Source organism: Littorina saxatilis, linkage group LG8, assembly GCF_037325665.1.
Source record: "Littorina saxatilis isolate snail1 linkage group LG8, US_GU_Lsax_2.0, whole genome shotgun sequence".
NCBI lineage: Eukaryota > Metazoa > Mollusca > Gastropoda > Littorinimorpha > Littorinidae > Littorina > Littorina saxatilis.
In genome coordinates, this window is record NC_090252.1 from 7,123,855 (window position 1) to 7,145,480 (window position 21,626).

The 21,626-nt window shown below is 44.1% G+C and overlaps 1 protein-coding gene across 1 annotated transcript in view; it reads right to left on the minus strand.

Annotated features, from left to right (window-relative positions):
- Window positions 1-19,396, minus strand: part of LOC138974492 (platelet binding protein GspB-like) — a 53,141-nt gene extending 33,745 nt beyond the window's left edge. The window contains exons 1-13 of the mRNA XM_070347209.1: window positions 17,425-19,396; window positions 16,506-16,802; window positions 15,579-15,750; window positions 14,741-14,788; window positions 10,751-11,144; window positions 8,758-8,874; window positions 7,892-8,002; window positions 7,200-7,361; window positions 6,203-6,389; window positions 5,606-5,719; window positions 4,452-4,716; window positions 3,029-3,038; window positions 1,409-2,854 (exon numbers count right to left, since the gene is read on the minus strand). Coding sequence (XP_070203310.1) covers window positions 1,409-2,854; window positions 3,029-3,038; window positions 4,452-4,716; window positions 5,606-5,719; window positions 6,203-6,389; window positions 7,200-7,361; window positions 7,892-8,002; window positions 8,758-8,874; window positions 10,751-11,144; window positions 14,741-14,788; window positions 15,579-15,750; window positions 16,506-16,802; window positions 17,425-18,142 — 4,041 coding nt within the window. The 5' untranslated portion in view covers window positions 18,143-19,396. The remainder of the gene's footprint in view (window positions 1-1,408; window positions 2,855-3,028; window positions 3,039-4,451; window positions 4,717-5,605; window positions 5,720-6,202; window positions 6,390-7,199; window positions 7,362-7,891; window positions 8,003-8,757; window positions 8,875-10,750; window positions 11,145-14,740; window positions 14,789-15,578; window positions 15,751-16,505; window positions 16,803-17,424) is intronic.
- Window positions 19,397-21,626: the final 2,230 nt, after the last annotated feature.

Genomic DNA, 21,626 nt, shown 5'->3' on the forward strand with positions numbered 1-21,626 from the left:
ACTGCCAAATAAAAATAAAACAAGAAAGCCAGAGAGAAATGTACGATAGAAGAGAAAAGAACGACAGAAGAAAAAAATGGACTTGGTGTGTACACTTGAACGTCAGGCCAAAAAGAAAAATATGTCTGTTTTCGGTAACATCGCCGAAAAAAATACGGTCGGTCGGTCGGTCGGGTTTAAAAAAAAATTTTTCCTGTCTTTTTACGTTTTTTTTTTCTTTCTTCTCCCAATTATGAAATCCCATTGACCAATTTATTATATTTCCTGTCACTCGCGATCGGTTTTTTTTTGTATTTTTGTGTGTGTGTGTGTGTGCGAAAAGCGAAAAAAAACGTTAGGGTCTGCGCTTAAAAATAGGGTCGGTCGGGTTACCGGAAACGGACATATTTTTCTTTTTTGCCAAAGGGAAACCCAGGGAGGAAACCCATTTGCGTATTCTGGAGATAAAAACAAGTCGCGTAAGGCAAAATTACTACATTTAGTCAAGCTGGGGAACTCACAGAATGAAACTGAACGTAGTCCGCCGCTAGTGCAAAAGGCAGTGAAAGTGACGAGCCTGTTTGGCGCGGTAACGGTTGCGCTGTGCTTCATAGCACGCTTTACTTTACCTCTCTTCGTTTTAACTTTCTGAGCGTGTTTTTAATCCAAACATATCATATCTATATATTTTTGGAATCAGGAACCGACAAGGAATAAGATGAAATAGTTTTTAATATTTTTATATTTTTAATTTTCAGAGCTTGTTTTTAATCCAAATATAACATATCTATATGTTTTTGGAATCAGAACATGATGAAGAATAAAATAAAAGTAATTTTGGATCATTTTATAAAAAATAATTTTAATTACAATTTTCAGATTTTTAATGACCAAAGTCATTAACTAATTTGAAAGCCTCCATGCTGAAATGCAATACCGAAGTCCGGCCTTCGTCGAAGATTGCTTGGCCAAAATGTCAATCAATTTGATTGAAAATTGAGGGTGTGAGAGTGCCGCCTCAACTTTTACAAAAAGCCGGATATGACGTCATCAAAGACATTTATCGAAAAAAAGAAAAAAACGTCGGGGGATATCATACCCAGGAACTCTCAATCTCATGTAAAATTTCATAAAGATCGGTCCAGTAGTTTACTCTGAATCGCTCTACACACACACACGCACAGACAGACACAGACAGACACAGACACAGACACATACACCACGACCCTCGTCTCGATTCCCCCTCTATGTTAAAACATTTAGTCAAAACTTGACTAAATGTAAAAAAAAAACTAAAAAAAAAACCCAATATAGTTTGTCTACCTACCTAAGGTAATTATTTTGGCCTTGTTACCTAAACCACAATTTTAATCCTTTCTACAATTGACTTTTTTCCCTCTTTTTTGGGGGGTTAATGATGACAACTCACCACTGTGGTGTACTTCCCAGCCTCCAGTTTTCGGCGGATGGTGTTGAAATCACGTGGGTACTGGCGGTCGTTGTGAGGCACCACAGCCTTGGACTGCTCAGGCTCTACAACACTCACATGCCTCACAACACTCCTCTCTGCGCTCCTAGGAGTACTGCTTGTTCTTGCTACAGCACTCCCGTCAGAGCTACTCTCTAAGCTGGCTCTCGATGAGGCAGTGTCCGTAGTAGGGATGCTGTTAGTGACAGCAGTGTCGTCAGTTTTTTTCGCTGATGGACTAATTGAGGGTGAAACAGGAGCTCTGCTGGGAGCGCTATTTTCTGCGTTGCTGCTGGGAGTGCTGGAGTGTTCTGGTACTGTCGAACCTAATACAGTCGCATTGTCACAACCCTGAGAAGAATCTGAGCTTTTGGAAGTGCCAGGAACTGCACACGGCTCTGCTTCTGCATTAGAAGCAGAATCTTTCGCACTGTCCGACTCCTCCATGTTTGACTTCCCTGAAACCTGTTCACTGCTATCTCCAGAGCACCCTTTCTGCTCACGACCCGCTTCACCTGAACAATCCCTGGCAGTCTCGTCCTCATCTGTTCCTGACACTGCCAGGAAAGTTTCAAACAGATTGCGTGAAATGCTGGCTGGAGTTTTGTTTGTTGCGACGTCAGACATGTTGCTTGCCTGTTCCTCAGTGCTACTGCTGCCTGTTAAGGTGGTTGCTGCCTCGGTAGCTGTTGCTGTGTTTGATGATGTTGTGGTCGCTGCTGTTGTCTGTGGTGCTTCAGATGCTGCTACTGCTGTCACAGAGGAGGCCTCTGTGGAGGGCATGGTGGATGACACATGAGAAGAGTCTGTTGGAGACAAAGATGAATCACTACATTTTCCTGCTGCATCTGAGAGCGGCTTTGCAACCAAGCACTTGTCTTCCGTTGTTTTGTTCTCGCACTTGGCAGGGCTTTCCATTCCCTCCTCCTGTGAACACACTTCCTTCCCTTCTTTCTCTTCTCCACACATTGGCTTTCCCTCCTCTGACAAGTATTCACAACTCCGAGCAACTCTTTCAAAAATGCCCTCCTCTGACATTCTTGCGGCCTTGACTTGAGAGCCACCAAGGTTAAAATTTGACCTTGTAGGTCTTGAGTCATTGTCAGATTTTGCACGAGAGTCCTTATCACTGTGTGAAACTGCCATCACATCCACTACACAGTCGTCCGATTTTTCCGTCAGGGTAGCAAGGTCATCCTTGTGGTCTTCAAGGTCATCCTCGTGTGACTGGCCCTGAGCGTTGGTTTGTGAGTCAGCTGTGTCTGTTGTGTTTGAGGGAGTGTGCTTCTTGACACGAAGACTTGATCTGACCGCCTCAGGGGGACTGGTCCTGACCGACTCCCCGCTGCAAATGGCTAGCTGCGGTTTCTTCCTCTGCAGAGCTCTTTGAAGTCTCTCTTTCACTTTCTGAAATACGAGAAATACTGTGTCAAATGTAGATGTAATGGGACACAGAGAATGGTGCGGTGAACCGACAGAGGCAGAGAAAGAGGCAGAGAAAGAGGCTGAGGCAAACAGTACCAAAAAAAGCAGTCACGCAGAGAGCACAGAAGAAAGAGTTTACCGTATTTGACGGACTACAAGCCGCGACCTTAAAAAAACAAAACAACGCATTGCGGCTTATAAAAAGATGCAGCTAAAACGTTACCTAAACTTGAATAGCATTCACCTAATGGAAGTCGCCGCGGATTTTCATTTCGCTCGATTAGCGATTACCGGTACTTTATTAGCTCTCTACTCAAGACTCGGCGCTTTTCTCTTTCTTTCGCGAATCTTCGTTTGTCAACAAGTCGTCGTGACAAGATAGTGTACAGAGAAACACCGGATGTATCAGGATCTCGCGTGCGCGAGATTTTTTTTTTTTTTTGTATCTCGCGATATTTGGAGGAGCGAGAGCCGCCATGTTGTGTTTTCGTCTGCTCGAAATGTGCGCAAAAGTCGTAAATCATCCAAAAAAGGCTTATTCCGGGCGGGACTACATGTGTGTGTTGGTTACAAATTGTGTGTGTGTGATATTTTTCTTCAAACTTTTTCACTTTTCTTCTTTGTTTCACTTGTTTATTCTCCAAGCCGATTTCGCCAAATACCGTACTTTCGTTTGCCTGGTTGTTTTAATTGATTGACACGATCTGATTATATTTTTTTCGACGGCGGCTGATATAGTGACGCGGCCTATACGTGGCTCGTCCCAATTTTTTTTTTAAAAGTCGGGGGTGCGGCTTATAAAACGGTGTGTCTTGTAATCCGTCAAATACGGTACATACACTAGGACACTTGAAAGCAGTCAGCCGAGTCCACTGACAAAACAATGATCTTTGTCACAGAAGCAGCCAAAACTCATCACCTCATCAATGACCAGTAGATGTAGCCCACTCTAACTAGCTGCTCAATCAACCCATAAACATCAGAGATCTAAGTGCAGACAGGAGGACAGACAAATATAACAAGAGGCGAAGCCTTCAAGGCTCACGTAAGAAATCGACAAACAGTAACACAAACTCAATCACTTCGTCACACATACCAGGGCCGGACCAAGTTCGTTTGAGGGGGGGGGGGGGGGGGGGGGGGGGGGTCCAACTGAAGGCAGGGGTCCAAAGTCCACATTTTTTTTTCTCTGAGAGGTACATTGGATGGCCAGGAGGGGGGGGGGGTTCCGGAACCCCAGGAACCCCCCCCCCCCCCCCCCCCAGATCCGGCCCTGCATACACACACACAGTAAGCGGCATAGGTGACACTGTGCAAGAAAGCGAGACACTAGATCTAGATCTGAATGGCCGATTTCGAAGAAAAAACTAGTCTCTGCCCGCTCAAAACTAACAATGACCGAGACTTTCAGTAATTCCTTTGCGTGACGTCTAACCCTCTTACGTCATAATGTGACGTCTTCAAATGTTGTGACGTCTTCAAATGTTAAAGTTTCTACCACAGACATACATACATACATACACACACACGCACGCACGCACGCACAGACAAAAGTTAGCTTCGCATAGGCTACACTTACGTGAGCCAAAAACCCAGAGCGAAACCTATAAACCCCCGAATACAATCATCATTCTCACAGAGGCAGCCCAAACTCACCGCCTCATCAATGACCAGTAGATGTGAAGAACACTTGAAGGCGGTGATCCCAGTGATCACACTCTGCAAGCCTCTGAACAGTTCTTCGTGCAGAATGGTCTGCCACTCAGGGGGGTCAGTGGGCGAGCACATGCGACACCTGTACTGTATGTCTTCCGGCAGGTAGGAAAACAGCTGGTACATCTCATCTGTCGACATGGAAACAAGACAGCTTATCAGACACACATTACAATTCGTTTTGAGAATCCAGCCAGTTAGGTGTTTTTGTTGTTGTCTTCAGGTAAAAAAATAGTCATGATTCATTTTGTGCAATTTCATTTTGACACGCACAATAATTTTATTTCAGCTGCAGGCAAGAGTTTTTTTTCTCAAAAACATACATGACAAGTACAATAAATCAAAACATAACAAAATGACGGAAATATATTTTATAGTAAACGGTATCAAGGAGGCCACAGTTGATGAATTTTATCTTTAACAACAAAATCAAGATGAGTAAACACAACTCAAATCAACATGCGTTTCAGACAGTTCTTTCTTACAGTTACAACAAGCAACAAGAGGCGAAGCCATCAAGGCTCACGTAAGAAATCGACAAACAGTAACACAAACTCAATCACTCCGTCACACATACACACACACACACACACACACACACACACACACACACACACACACACACACACAGAAAGAGCATAGGTGAAACTGTGCAAGAAAGCGAGACACTAGATCTAGATCTGTCTGTCTGCATGTACTAGTCTCGGCCCGCTCAAAATAATAATGACCGAGACTTTCAGTACTTCCTTCGCGTGACGTCTAACCCTCTTACGTCATAATGTGACGTCAATGTAATGTGACGTCTTCAAATGTTGGAGTTTCTACCACAGACATACACACGCACGCACATACGCACGCACGCACGCACAGACAGACAAAAGTTACGATCGCATAGGCTACACTTCGTGAGCCAAAAAGGGTGTGATTCAACAAGAGTGAAGTGATTGAATTGATGAAAGAGGCTGTGGCAGAAAACACAAGAAAGGCAGAGAAAAATAAATGTTGTATATATTAACAAACCGTTGAGCCCCTCGCAGCGTGCGTGAACCCAGCTCTCACACATGGAGCACTGCACCATCTTGGATTCCCAGTCGTCATCGGCGTAGCACTTGCGACACAGAGGGCAAAAGTTGCCTGCACATATGAAACAGTAAACACTGACAGGAATGGACGCTACCATTACATATTTTCTTCGCAAAGCCCGTATCAAGCTTTTACTGGTGGATTCAAAGTCGAAACTTCATTTCCTCCATACACTGCCATCTAAACATTTAGGTCTTTCAGCTCTAATTTTTTCCCCTGGCTCTGTTTATCTTTCAAGCATTCAACGTTTATTTTTGCCTGTAGTTCACTTCTAATTAAAGTTAAAACCAAAACACTGCCTGGTAACAATCACCAACCGCTCTCAACCTGATGCAGTCAAACCTGACCTTGCGACCACCTCTCGTAAAGCAACCACCTGCTCAAAACAACCACTCCGAAGGATCCCAAACGACTTTTTCTTCCATAAAATTTACCTCTCCATAGCGACTACCTTTCAATAACCACCATTGTTGGTCATTCCCTTGGGTGGTGGCTACAGACAGGTTGGACTGCAACAACTACATGACTACGTACCCTTATCCATGAGTTTGCCACACTCAAAGCAGAGGGAAAAGTCGTAGGTCCAGGTGGCGTTGTGTCCACTGCCCGGCGTGGTGGCGCCACACGACTTGCACTTGACGCACTTGGTACACACCCACACGTTGCGTCGCGACGGCTGCTTGGGGTACGCAGGGCCTAAACACTCTGGGTGGTACGTGTCCTGCACAAGGATTCAATACATAGTCGTTAGATTTAAACACACAGTAAGGCATTATCATCATCCTTCCAAAAAAAGGAACAAAAAAGATGCCATCGATTACTTTCAGGATATCAAAGTCGTCATTCTTTAGTGTGCCTGCCGTTGGTCACGGCCGGTTTTTGTGTGTGCTAGTGTTGGTGTCGTCCATGTATGTTATTACGTATTATTTTGCGTGGTGCATGTGTGCTTGACGAAGCATGGTAGTTTGTTGTGCAAACGTTTTTTGTGTGTTATTTTTATATTTGTTTTTATTTTCTGGATGCACGTGTCACGGAGGTAAATTCTTCCCCCTAACCCGCGGGGGGAACTTTACCGACTTATGAACAAAATATCTAAGAAAGCGGGGTCTGAGAAAGAAGGGATTGTTAAATCGGTGGTTCCATTGTTTGTTTGTTTGTTCGTTCATGGGCTGAAACTCCCACGGCTTTTACGTGTATGACCGTTTTTACCCCGCCATTTAGGCAGCCATACGCCGCTTTCGGAGGAAGCATGCTGGGTATTTTCGTGTTTCTATAACCCACCGAACTCTGACATGGATTACAGGATCTTTTTCGTGCGCACTTGATCTTGTGCTTGCGTGTACACACGGGGGTGTTCGGACACCGAGGAGAGTCTGCACACAAAGTTGACTCTGAGAAATAAATCTCTCGCCGAACGTGGGGACGAACTCACGCTGACAGCGGCCAACTGGATACAAATCCAGCGCGCTACCGACGGAGCTACATCCCCGCCCTGGGTTCCATTGTAATTGATAAGGTGTTAGTGGCTGACCTGACAGCGGTCACATTGCAGAAGACCAGTCTGCAGGCCACAGACGTGACAGAACTGACAGCGACGACAGCACCAGTTCTCAGCCACACCCTCCAGGGGCCGATCTTCCTCGTCCAGGCAGTACCAGTGGAACGGCTCGCAGCAAATGCTGCAGTACAGCAGCTGCAAACAGACCAGCAATTAGAACAAGGAACTCCAATCACTGGGAACCCCTTAGTGGGAAGCAAATCACTGTCACCTGTCTTAATGTAGAAGCTGGGAACTACAAACTGGTAACTATCTGGGAATTACAAATTTGTTAACCCACAACCACAGTGTTGAGGTTCACAGCATGTAAATTTTATCCTAGTTGAAGTGATTATGCAAAGGTGGAGAGAATACCTCGTGTATGTGCCTGCTGCAAGACGAAACACAAAATACCAGGGTTCTCTCCCCTCCCTTTCACCCTAACCTTTTTTCCCAGTAACATTCACATCTCTTTGTCCTTCTTGCATTTATATTAAAAGTCCTGAAACATCTCACTTTCTTTCAGATGTACATAATTTTATAGGGCTCATTTTGGAGTATGTGGTTTTGAACATATAAGTACACTTACATATTAAATACTGAACAAAACAACATCGCGGGACATAATGCTTTTTCACAAGTCTCCTACACTTTAGGTGCAAATTCAAAATCCCTTTTGTTCCTACCTTCTGCCTTCCAGCAGAGCCGCAGAGAAAGCAGACGGCACGTATACATGTCGGTCCGGCTAAGGTCAGCGACAGTCCTCGACCCCATGCAAAGTCAATGTCGAGGTTTTCCTGTGTCAGAGAAAGTACAAATTATTACCTTTTGTTACAGTTTGTTTTAGGGGTTATAGCTTTGAAGCAGTTTCAATTTTTATTTTTATGGTAAAATTCCATCTCACACGGCATTAAGTCTCAGGAAACATGAATACACGCATGCAGGAAAAAAAAAATATGGGTAGCGCCGTATGTATGGCAGCTCGCTTTCCCCGGGGAGAAAGCAGCCCGAATTTCCATGAGGGTAACCTCACTGGACTGTAAATCTTATCCAATCCAATCCAATCCAATCCAATCCAATCCAATCCAATCCAATCCAATCCAATCCAAATGGGTATGAAGAGAACACTCTACAATCAGCTTCTTAAATAAATACCCGAGCAAGAACAGATCACGACATGCACACTAAAACTGTGATAAATTCATTTGATTTATTTTTAAAGCAGAAATTAGAAAAATGTGCATGCTACTGAATATGAAAAAATCATCATATAAAACTGCAAAGGGAGCTTAATCAGTACAAGTTTTCAGAAATAAGATATTTGTCTATCCCAAAATGAACACACACGCCAAGTTACAGTACCCCAACCACTTGATCACATGCCAAAAATGAACAGCCTGGCTGTTCTCTATGCACAGTAAGAATTTGTTTGATGAATCAATAACGTAAAGGCCACTAGTGGCTTTTTAAGAAATTAATTCTGAAGAAAATTTCAACCCAACACAGCAAGCAGTCAGGCTTCAAAGAGGAATGTTCAAAATCGATTTATCACCTTGAGCTGTGTGTTGACGATGCTGCGGGTGTTGGGGGGTAGAGACCAGAAGGTGGAGAGGGCGGCCAGTGGCTGTGGTTGGGGGACCACCGTCGGCAGTCGCACTCTCAGCCCCGCCTGCAATCACACAATCAATAAGCATGAACAAATCTCATGAGCTTGAAATGTGCACACACAAAAATAGGCAAATTTAAATCACAAATGTTAACACAACGAAGCAGGAAATAAATTGGATTCAAATATATTGAGCAAAGAGAAAAGACAGTTGTTAAAAGCAACAAAACTGACAATGTGAAACAGATTTCAAAACAGAGAAAATGAATAAAAACACAAATACAGCAAGACTTTAAAAGCAATCCGACTCTCAAGAGTTTCTATGCAAACCAAGTACGCAAAATTAATGAAACACTTTCATCTTTGTCATCAATGCTGTTACATGTATCACTGCCCTCTCTCTGGGGCGGGGATGTAGCTCAGTCGGTAGCGTGCTGGATTTGTATCCAGTTGGCCGCTGTCAGCGTGAGTTCGTCCCCACGTTCGGCGAGAGATTTATTTCTCAGAGTCAACTTTGTGTGCAGACTCTCCTCGGTGTCCGAACACCCCCGTGTGTACACGCAAGCACAAGACCAAGTGCGCACGAAAAATATCCTGTAATCCATGTCAGAGTTCGGTGGGTTATAGAAACACGAAAATACCCAGCATGCTTCCTCCGAAAGCGGCGTATGGCTGCCTAAATGGCGGGGTAAAAACGGTCATACACGTAAAAGCCGTGGGAGTTTCAGCCCATGAACGAACAAACAAACAAACTGCCCTCTCTCTCTCTTCCAACTCTTTCTTACTGTCCAATCACACTCTTTCGCTAAATCATACCCTACAACAAGAAGGGCAAAGCCCATACGACTCACATGCTTTACACATTTTTCCTACCAAAATACATGTGACCTTGACCCAAGGTCAAGGTCATCCAAGGTCATGCAACACAAAGCTGTTAATTCAAGACATAGGAAGTACAATGGTGCTTATTGGCTCTTTCTACCATGAGATATGGTCACTTTTAGTGGTTCACTACCTTATTTTGGTCACATTTCATAAGGGTCAAAGTGACCAAATGTGTCTCATGATGAAAGCATAACATGTGCCCCACATAATTTTTAAGTTTGAAACAGTTATCTTCCATAGTTCAGGGTCAAGGTCACTTCAAAATATGTATACAATCCAACTTTGAAGAGCTCCTGTGACCTTGACCTTGAAGCAAGGTAAACCAAACTGGTATCAAAAGATGGGGCTTACTTTGCCCTATATATCATATATAGGTGAGGTATTGAATCTCAAAAACTTCAGAGAAAATGGGAAAAATAGCTGTTTTTTAGGCAACATTTATGGCCCCTGCGACCTTGACCTTGAAGCAAGGTCAAGATGCTATGTATGTTTTTTGGGGCCTTGTCATCATACACCATCTTGCCAAATTTGGTACTGATAGACTGAATAGTGTCCAAGAAATATCCAACGTTAAAGTTTTCCGGACGGACGACTCGGGTGAGTACATAGACTCACTTTTGCTTCGCATGTGAGTCAAAAAAGGACAACTTTCCAAACCTGGGAGCCCCTGTTTTGCACTTGTAGTATTTTCAAGCAAACTTGCTGTATTTTCAGAAAAATGAACGTACTCCATGATTCAAACATGTTTCACACGCATCCGTCGCACCGTTAATTAAGTTTACAAATACATTTAAAACAAATGCTTCTTTCAATGTTTACTGACAAAAACTGTAATCATGTGTCAAAATACTGGATCGGCTTTGAAATGCGCTTGTGAACAAAAGCAGTCTAGGATATTCTGGTCGTACTTTGTCCCCACTGACCGTACTGCTCGTATTCTGGACAATCAAGCGTACAAAATACGGCGAAATCATATGGGTTCCCAGGTCCGACTACCACAACAAGCAATATCCAACAGAATAACCATAAACTCAACACAACCATATCCTCTCACCTTCTCTTTACGCTTCAGCAATCGACGCGCATGGTTGGTCAGAACGTGCCTGGGCATCCGGACAGCGGACATAATCTCCAGCCCTCCCTCGTTCATCCCCCCACCCTCTCCTTCCTCCTCATGCGGCCCTCTTGCGGCCCTCTGCCGCGGACGCTCTTGGGGTGGGGCTTCCGACTTCTCTTCCCTTGGCCCCTCCTCTTCGTCCTGAGTTCCCTCCCCTTGGCCTTGAGAGCTCATGGCGGTGAAGTAGCTGGCCGAGGGGCGGGCGAGGCGGGAGGGGCCCTGGCGGACTTGTGAGGAGTCCACCTCGTCCCCCTCCCCTCCCTTGCCCTTGGGGTTGATGAAAGCTTCGGTGGCTCGCTTGGTGTAGATGGGGCGCTGGCACGTTCGATTCCTGCCAGAAAAATGAAAGTCAAAGTTTAATTTGGAGCCAAATTGTACAGATGCTGCCAAATGCATAAAAGTTCTGTACAAGATAAATTTGTTTGCACATTCCTTCCACTGAGTGTGTAAAATGTTTTATGCCTCGTCTCGTAAAGATGTTGTCAAATACATTTAATTTCTTCACAAGTTACATTTACAGGCACACTCCTTTCGGGGCGGGGAAGTAGCTCAGTTGGTAGCGCGCTGGCTTTGTAGCCAGTTGGTCGCTATTAGCGTGGGTTCGATCCCCATATTCGGCGAGATATTTATTTCTCAGAGTCAACTTTGTGCAGACTCTCTTCGGTGTCCGAATACCCCCGTGTGCACACATGCGCACGAAAAAGATCCCACGTTCACAGCGAAAGTCTCAGGGCTTGGAAAACACGAAGACACGCATGCATCATCTCTCGTCTCTGATTATCATGATTGTATTTCGATACTTTGACGAGACAAACCCAATGCTGGTGTGTCGAAGAAGACAGCCACAGCGGGCTTGTTCGAATCAAAGTATCTCACCATATCTTCAGCGTATTACCAATACCTGTTGGTCTAAGAGGACGTTAAACCCTAATAGTCAGTCACACTCCTTTCCTTGTAAACATTTCAACTCAGCATCTCAGAGCTGGCCAGGCTTTTACATGGGATAAGACCATCCTTCCACTTGGTCACATACCACAAATCAACAACATGGGATAAGACCATCCTTCCACTTGGTCACATACCAACAGTGAACAGCCTGGGTGTTACATGGGATAAGACCATCCTTCCACTAGGTCACATACCAACAGTGAACAGCCTGGGTGTTACATGGGATAAGACCATCCTTCCACTAGGTCACATACCAAAAGTGAACAGCCTGGGTGTTACATGGGATAAGACCATCCTTCCACTAGGTCACATACCAAAAGTGAACAGCCTGGGTGTTACATGGGATAAGACCATCCTTCCACTAGGTCACATACCAAAAGTGAACAGCCTGGGTGTTACAGGGGATAAGACCATCCCTCCACTTGGTCACATACCAAAAGTGAACAGCCTGGGTGTTACATGGGATAAGACCATCCCTCCACTTGGTCACATACCAAAAGTGAACAGCATGGGTGTTACATGGGATAAGACCATCCTTCCACTAGGTCACATACCAAAAGTGAACAGCCTGGGTGTTACATGGGATAAGACCATCCTTCCACTAGGTCACATACCAAAAGTGAACAGCCTGGGTGTTACATGGGATAAGACCATCCTTCCACTAGGTCACATACCAAAAGTGAACAGCCTGGGTGTTACATGGGATAAGACCATCCTTCCACTAGGTCACATACCAAAAGTGAACAGCCTGGGTGTTACATGGGATAAGACCATCCTTCCACTAGGTCACATACCAAAAGTGAACAGCCTGGGTGTTACAGGGGATAAGACCATCCCTCCACTTGGTCACATACCAAAAGTGAACAGCCTGGGTGTTACATGGGATAAGACCATCCCTCCACTTGGTCACATACCAAAAGTGAACAGCATGGGTGTTACAGGGGATAAGACCATCCCTCCACTTGGTCACATACCAAAAGTGAACAGCCTGGGTGTTACATGGGATAAGACCATCCTTCCACTAGGTCACATACCAAAAGTGAACAGCCTGGGTGTTACATGGGATAAGACCATCCTTCCACTAGGTCACATACCAAAAGTGAACAGCCTGGGTGTTACATGGGATAAGACCATCCTTCCACTAGGTCACATACCAAAAGTGAACAGCCTGGGTGTTACATGGGATAAGACCATCCTTCCACTAGGTCACATACCAAAAGTGAACAGCCTGGGTGTTACATGGGATAAGACCATCCTTCCACTAGGTCACATACCAAAAGTGAACAGCCTGGGTGTTACATGGGATAAGACCATCCTTCCACTAGGTCACATACCAAAAGTGAACAGCCTGGGTGTTACATGGGATAAGACCATCCTTCCACTAGGTCACATACCAAAAGTGAACAGCCTGGGTGTTACATGGGATAAGACCATCCTTCCACTAGGTCACATACCAAAAGTGAACAGCCTGGGTGTTACATGGGATAAGACCATCCTTCCACTAGGTCACATACCAAAAGTGAACAGCCTGGGTGTTACATGGGATAAGACCATCCTTCCACTAGGTCACATACCAACAGTGAACAGTCTGGGTGTTACATGGGATAAGACCATCCTTCCACTAGGTCACATACCAAAAGTGAACAGCCTGGGTGTTACATGGGATAAGACCATCCTTCCACTAGGTCACATACCAACAGTGAACAGCCTGGGTGTTACATGGGATAAGACCATCCTTCCACTAGGTCACATACCAAAAGTGAACAGCCTGGGTGTTACATGGGATAAGACCATCCTTCCACTAGGTCACATACCAAAAGTGAACAGCCTGGGTGTTACATGGGATAAGACCATCCTTCCACTAGGTCACATACCAACACTGACCAGCCTGGGTGCTCTAGGCGCACAGTGGCAGGGGTAATTTTGTTTATATTAAACTACTATATAATTATATCATCACACAAAAACCCGACTCGCTACAGCAAGCAGTCAGGCTATTGATATTTGTGACCCTCCACCACGAAATGAGTCGCATGTCACCTCGCGCGGTTCTGCGCTAGGCTTAATATAAGTCCGGGGAGTGTCTGGTAACAGTGTGAGGGTCACCTTAGTCACAGGCTTAGAACTCAAACAGTTTTTGCTCTTTTCTAAAACGGTTTTCACCACTGGATAGAGCATAAAAAAAACTCTTTAAGAAAATGAACAAATATGAAAATCATGCAAAGGTGCCATGCGACTCATTCCGTGGTGGAGGGTCACATTTCGTATGTGTTCATGTTCTTATCTAAAAGCCAGGCCAGATCTGAGATGCTTTCATGAGAAGTAGAGTGCCTTTAACTCAAGCAAGGAGCAGGTTCATTCAATACATTGGGGTGTACACTACATTGGGGTGTGCACGTTAAAGATCCCACGATTAACAAAAGGGTCTTTCCTGGCAAAATTGTATAGGCATAGATAAAAATGTCCACCAAAATACCCGTGTGACTTGGAAAGATAGGCTGTGAAAAGTAAGGTATGCGCCGAAATGGCTGCGATCTGCTGGCCAATGTGAATGCGTAATGTATTGTGTAAAAAAAAAAAAAATCCATCTCACATGGCATAAATAAATCCATGCGCCTTGAATATGTGCGCGATATAAATTGCATATAAAAAATTTTAAAAAATTAAAATCCCTGCGCTTAGAACTGTACCCACGGAATACGCCTCATAATTCATATTGATTGATGCACCACCATAACAGAAGTATGCATTCCCCCCAGCTAAATTAGTCTTGTTTTAGCTAGCCTGTCAACATTTGTTTCCATTCCTTGAAAGAAAGGAACCCATGGCTAACTCAAAACAGTGGAAACTGAATACGCTCGGTCAAAACTGTACACAGAAAAACAGACCATCTGACCTGACTTTCTGCTTGAAATACAAGAGAAGCAAACATGTGTTGACTGTTGCAAACCTCTACTGCTTCAATGTCATAATACTTACAAACAGGCCTTCTTTAATATGTTCTTTCCACCAAACTTCTTGCTGTCCCTGCAAAGTATAGCAACAAAAAACAAATTCAGGAATCAGTTGATTCACACACACACACACACACGCACACACACACTCACACAGTGCACTCAAACACACACACACACACACACACACACACACACACACACACAGTGCACTCACACACACACACACAGTGCACTCAAACACACACACACACACACACACGCACACAGTGCACTCAAACACACACACACACACACACACACACACACACACACACACACACACACAGTGCACTCAAACACACACACACACACACACACAGTGCACTCAAACACACACACACACACAGTGCACTCAAACACACACATACACAGTGCACTCAAACACACAAACACACACAGTGCACTCAAACACACACACACACACAGTGCACTCAAACACACACATGTATGAACAAATACAACAACCTGCTGACAACTGAGCAAAGTACATGTATAGGAGGAACATACAGGTGAAGTCCGGAATCTTAAAATTAAAAGCTACACAAAAATTATCAGATTGCACTTGCTGAAAGTGGTTAAAGACAAAGTAGACAGCTGATAACCTGATGAATTCATGAATGAAATCATACAAAACTAACACACTGACCTGCAGTACAAAGGACTATGAAGATCCACTAACACTTACTGACTTGATCAGCAAACACGACTACTTGCTCATACGCCTTCTTTTGTAAATTATAATTGATGAAAAAATATATGCAAGTTTACACTCGTGTTAATCACACACTTTTTCGTTAAATCAGGACCAAATTTTGACTCACAGACAGTAGACGCATTTCCCACAGTTAGGGGCCAGGCACCCGGTACATTCGTGACACCTTCCTTTACGTTTGCGTTTCAGGATTCCAAGCCTGGACTTGGCTTTCTTCATCCCAGCTGGTCGACTCACTTGACTCCGCTTGGAGGGCGATGCCTGCCTCTCATCCGAAGAATCTTGAAAAAAAGAAGAGTATTAAATTTAGGGCATGCTTATTCATTTGGCACTGGTGAAGTCCAAGAAGCAATTAGCCTTGCTGATTGACTGAGATCAAAATAAAAATGCACAGTTGAGCTGTTCTAATCTTTAAAAGAAAAAATGTTACCAAACCCGGTACTCCACACAGCATTGGAACATCCAAAATACTGGATTGGCTTCAAGATGCGCTTGTAAAGAAAAGTAGTCTAGGACTTTTTTTGATCGTATTTGTATTCCACCGACCAAACTGACAGTATTTTAGACAATCAAGCGTACAAAATACGGTGAAATCGTATGGGTCCCCAGGTCTGTGTTACGTTCTTCACTTCTGTGATGCTTTTTCCATTCTCTAACTTCTGTCACCAAACACGAGAACCAACAGCTGTGATGCAGTTTCGTTTGCAATGGCTTTTTCAAAGTGTTAATCACTGCAGACTGCAGAATCTTTTGTTTTCTTTCTTTCAGCTACCCCACCATGCATGCTATAACAAGATTAAACAAGGGGAAGAAAGCACTCTGAATTAAGAAAAAAAAGCTGTCTGCAAAACTTTCATTTTTAAGCGTACCTTCAGATGTGGGACTCTAAAACAACGTGGTTTTTTTTACTGAAATTACTAACAGTGTGAAAGGCTGGAGTTTAGATTTAGAACAACTTTAAATTGCTGATTTTGACTTACACAAACAAACCTTCAGCTGAGCCTTTGAATTTAAATTAACAAAAAAAGGTCTATACCTTTTTCCTCAGCTCGACTTGCAGCCTGACTCTGCAGCAGCCTCTCTTTCTCGGGAGAAGGGAGAGCACTCAGGGTGGGTGACATTGACATGGAGGGTTCAGGGGGTGCAGGGAAAGTGGCGAGAGGTTTGGGTAAAACCACCGCAGCTCTGCGACACACATGCTTGATCCTTGGACCTCCTGACTCTGATTTCTCTTTCGCCGTCTCCTTGGGTTTGTCTGCAGTCATCTCCCCTGGTTCCTTCTTGCTGGGTAGTGATATTGGTGAGAGCGAGGAGATGATCTTTGGGGGTGATGCTGCAATGATATCAACATTTGTACAATTCTGCAATAAGGCCAAAAAAAAAATAGGTCTGTTTACGGTAACATAGGCCAAAAAAATAGGGTCGGTAGGTCGGGATTTTTTTTTTTTTCCCCCAAAAATCATATTTTTACGTTATTTTGCCAAAAAAACAAGATTTTTTTTTCCCCCCCCAAATGCCAAAAAAAAAGTCTAGGGTCGCGCGAAAAAACTAGGGTCGGTCGGGTTACCGTAAACAGACCTATTTTTTTTGTTGGCCTAACAAGCAACCGTTCAGCATTGGTTTATGACAAGGGTTTCCAGCTTCGCCAGCAAACTGGTTGTTCTGCATAATTCTTATTCAACACTTACAAACCACTGCTGGTACTATCAAATCCAATGCCAGCTCGGAGTGTAAAAGAAAGAAAGAAAGAAAAAAACTGAAACAGGTTCCCCCAAAAAAGGATTTAATCTAAGTCTGTTGCAGAACAGTACTGCTAAAATCAAATCCTACAAACAAAAGCGATCAACTTACAGGCCCACACATACGTCCTAAATATTTCAACAAGCTTTCAAATCATGTACACCATTACTGAAGCAACTAAAACTACCCGTTTAACACATACACTGAAAACTCACCAAATCCAACCTGGCTCCCAGGCGACAGACTGGCAACGAGAGGTGACGGCTGGCTGTTTGGCGAATCAAATGGATGCGACGCTCCCGACCCAAGTACTGATATCGACAAGGGGCTCGTCACTCTTGGTCTCGGCGAATGACGCTGTGGCAGGGGTTTCTTCCCCCTCTGCTTGGCCTCTCGTTTCAGCTGAGCTTTCAGGGATCTGGCCAAAGCGGCCTTAGATCGGTTAAGTGCTGTCCGATTTAGCTGCAGCTTGGCTTTTCTCAGCATGATTTGGCCGCTGCGTTTAGTCAGGATAGACTCCTTGCCGTCTTTGTCGCGACGCTGAAGCTTCATGGGACCTGCTCGGTTGAACGTCTTCGGGGCCGTCGAGGGCGCTTTAGGGAAGAGGTGGAACTTCTCCTTCTTAGATCCATCGGGCGTGTGTTCCTCCCCTCCTTCTGCGGGCATGTCGCCGGCCGCTCCTGGTGAGGTGGCCGACATCTGAAACTGACGCTTTATCATCCTGACTTTGAGGCTTGGAACACGCTGTCGCTTCCCTTCCACGATCAGTGGCCGCTCCAGAAGACCCTTTCTGTTGGGAGAAAGTGCAGGGTCGGCTGTCATCAGCAAATCCCAGCTTTCTTCTCCAGCATCTGCCAGAGTGGGTTTGTGAGGCGTGACGGCCACCACTGGGGACACTTCCACCTGACGCTGCTGTTCTGCCCTCACTGGCATCTCAACTGCGCCTTTGGGTTCAGCCTGTGACAGCTCTGAACTGATGTCAGCCTCCACTTTTGGTGAAGACTTGGAGGTACCGCCAGAAAGTTGTTTTGCAGATGCCTTTGCTGTCTTTCTGCTTGCGCTTTGTGGAGTGGAACCGGTAGCAGGGCATTGCTTTGCAGCTCTTCTGCTTGCGACAGAAGAAGGCGAAGCTGGCACAGGAGTTTTAGCTTTCTCTGTTTTCTTACTAGGTGTTCGATCACTGGGTAAGGCCGCTTTTTCCTGGCTGGTTTTGCTGCTAGGAGAGGGAGGCAGGAAAAGAGGGCTGAAGTCTGTCCGTGGACGTTTTATCAAGAGAGCGGAAGGGATAGGATCATCCTCAATGAAGCGCTTGTTTGGGATGATGGCGCGCTTGGAACGAGAAAACTGAGGCAAAACAAAGGTATGTGCCACTCTTTTGTGAGGAGTTGCCTGGTCTGGAGACTGACCTTGACTCCCATGTTTGACCTTGTCCTTCGGCAAAGGTCGACTTCCTCCTTGCTTGGCCTTCTGGAGTAGCTGCTTGGCAACAGACTTTGGCCTTTCTTTGGCCAGTTTCACTTGTCTAACTTCAGTCTGTGTTTCTTCCTTCTTCTTCACTCCTTGCCATTTTAACTTGATCTTATCAGCTAACTTAGATTTTGCAGACAGCTTTTCTTCTGGTAATGATGCTGTCCGCCTGTGGGCTAGTCTTTCAGTTTTGTCCAGGCTCAGACTAGTTCTCTCTGCTCTCTTGGAAACCAGCTTTCTCTTCAGTTGTGTGGCAGTATCTGGTGGTATGGCCTGCTCAGGTTTTTCTTGCCATTTCCTGTCAGCAACTTTCTTCACAGGCCCTTCCAGCGGCAAAGGATATTTCCTGGGACGCCCCACCTTGTTGTGCACCACACGGCCCTGCAGCGCATGCTTGTGCTTAGCCTTCAGGGAGGCCAAGAGTTCTTTCGCTGCCAGGGCTTTCTGTATAATCTCATTTCTGGACAGTGGCCGAATACCTCCTTCCTTGCTCGGGGCTCCAAAGATCCCCGGCAGACCTTGAGATGTGAGGTGAAAAGGAGGAGTGCCGTGGTGGTCAGAAGACTTGTGGTTGGTCGCTGACGGGACACGGTGACGATGGTGTTCTTTTTCGATGACCCTGCTGGGCCCTGGCTTGACTCCATACAGTTTGTGCTCTGCTCGCACAGCTGCTCGCAGCTTCTTTCCAGACAGTCGCACCTCATCCTCCGAGAAGCCGCAAAACTGTTCATCCTGAAGAAAAAAAAAGTGAAAAATTCTGTTATGCTCTGCATGTTATTACTGATATGATCAGCTGATAAATTCTAGCGGGGGGAGGGGGGGACTGGTTTGGGGTGGGGGTTGGAGTTATACTAGTAGTAATAAGACTAAGAGGGAGAGGTATACATGATCTGTGGAATTTATTTTGTCATTTGAACTAAGTCAGAAAGGGGCGCTGCAGACCTGTTTACCCCCATAAGTGTTTTGGAGTAATGCTCAGCCCCAAAAATAGTAATCCTGGCACAAAAATAGTAATCATCCAGCATTTGTCGCCAATTACAACGCACATGACAACTGTGTCTGCGAAACGCAATCATGCACCTATATCCATCATTCACAAACAAAACACATCAGTCAGTTTTTGTAGTCATCATAATTTCAAAGAAGATCACATCAAAAGCACATGCATCACTGATTCTTTTTCTTTTGCTCGCTGTAGGCCTTTTTCAGTGTGTCAAGCGCTTCTCTACTGTACTTGCGCTTGCCGCATGAGTGAGGGCGAGACTTCACCACTAGAAGGCTCTCCAGCGTCTCATCAGACAGACATGATCTCTGGTCAGTCATGTGCTTTTTCACCCCATTTTACCATTGAAAAAAAACAATGCCAAACATTTGAATTAATAAAAAAAAAATTATTTTTTATTTTGTTAAATTTTTTTTTTAACTTTTTTTCTTTTTAATGAAAATTGTAGTCTTGACACGGATAGCGGAATGGCGTATTTTTTGCAGAAAATCGTAATAAATTACGCCAAAATCGTAAGGGTAAACAGGTCTGGCGCTGGCTTGTTCAATAAGATCAGCATCTGCACGGATGTCAATCAAAATACTGAATAAAACATGCTGGATTATGTTTAGTTATTGTATTCAAAAGTATACGTTCAAGTTTAAATCAACTTTTGTAATGTCAGATAAAAGAATTTGCACATAGCAAGACTGTTATTTTGTTTTCTTCTACAGTGGAACCCCCTTTTAAGGCCCCCCCCCCCCCCCCCCCCCCAATTTCAAACTTCCTCCCTTTAAGACCTTGTCGGTTTGCACTTTTTGTTCATAAGGCCCCCCCAAAAAATAGTCTGTTTACGGTAACCCGACCGACCCTATTTTTTTCGCGCGACCATAGACTTTTTTTTGGCATTTGGGAAAAAAAATAAAAATAACGTAAAAATATGTTTTTTTGGAAAAAAATAACAAAAAAATCCCGACCTACTGACCCTATTTTTTTGGCCTATGTTACCGTAAACAGACCTTTTTTTGTTGTTGGCCTAAGCCATGTAAATGTACCCCCATTTTTCAAGACCTGATTTTCTCAGATTGTTGACAGTCTCAAAGCAATGAGCGGCACTCAAATGACCAAAATAAAACTTGGAAAATACATGGAGTAACTTAGTTTTCTGGGTAGTTATTGAAGTGACTTATAAAAAGAAATGAAAAAATTGCAAAAACGAAGGACATAAAATTGCCGTCGCTATGGAAACTGGCATAAACAGCGCCATATTGGATTTCTAGGAAACGGTTTTACAGCAACATTATACATCAGAAATGCTTAATATTTGGCACAAAGATACACAAGACTTTTATCTAGAATCATATAGAACGATTCTTTGACAAAAGACTACAGTTGAATTTATATTAATTTTTGAAATAAGGATTACTGAATATGCGGTTAAAAGTTCATTAATCCTTATTACAAAAATTATCATAAATTCAACCGTAGTCTTTTGTCAAAAAATCGCTCAATAGGATTGTAGATAAAAGTCTTGTGTATCTTTGAGTCAAATATAATGCATTTCTTATGTATGATGTCGCTGTAAAACTGTTTCCTAGAAATCCAATATGGCGGCTGTTTCCATAGCAATGGCAGTCTGTGGCCATTCATTTTCACAATTTTTTTTATTCATTTTTATAAGTCACTTCAATAACTACCCAGAAAACTAGGTTATTCCATGTATTCTCCAAGTTTAATTTTAGTGCCACGCATCACCTTAAAAAACAAGAAGGGCAAAGCCCATACGACTCACATGCTTTACACATTTTTCCTACCAAAATACATGTGACCTTGACCCAAGGGCAAGGTCATCCAAGGTCATGCAACACAAAGCTGTTAATTCAAGACATAGGAAGTACAATGGTGCTTATTGGCTCTTTCTACCATGAGATATGGTCACTTTTAGTGGTTCACTACCTTATTTTGGTC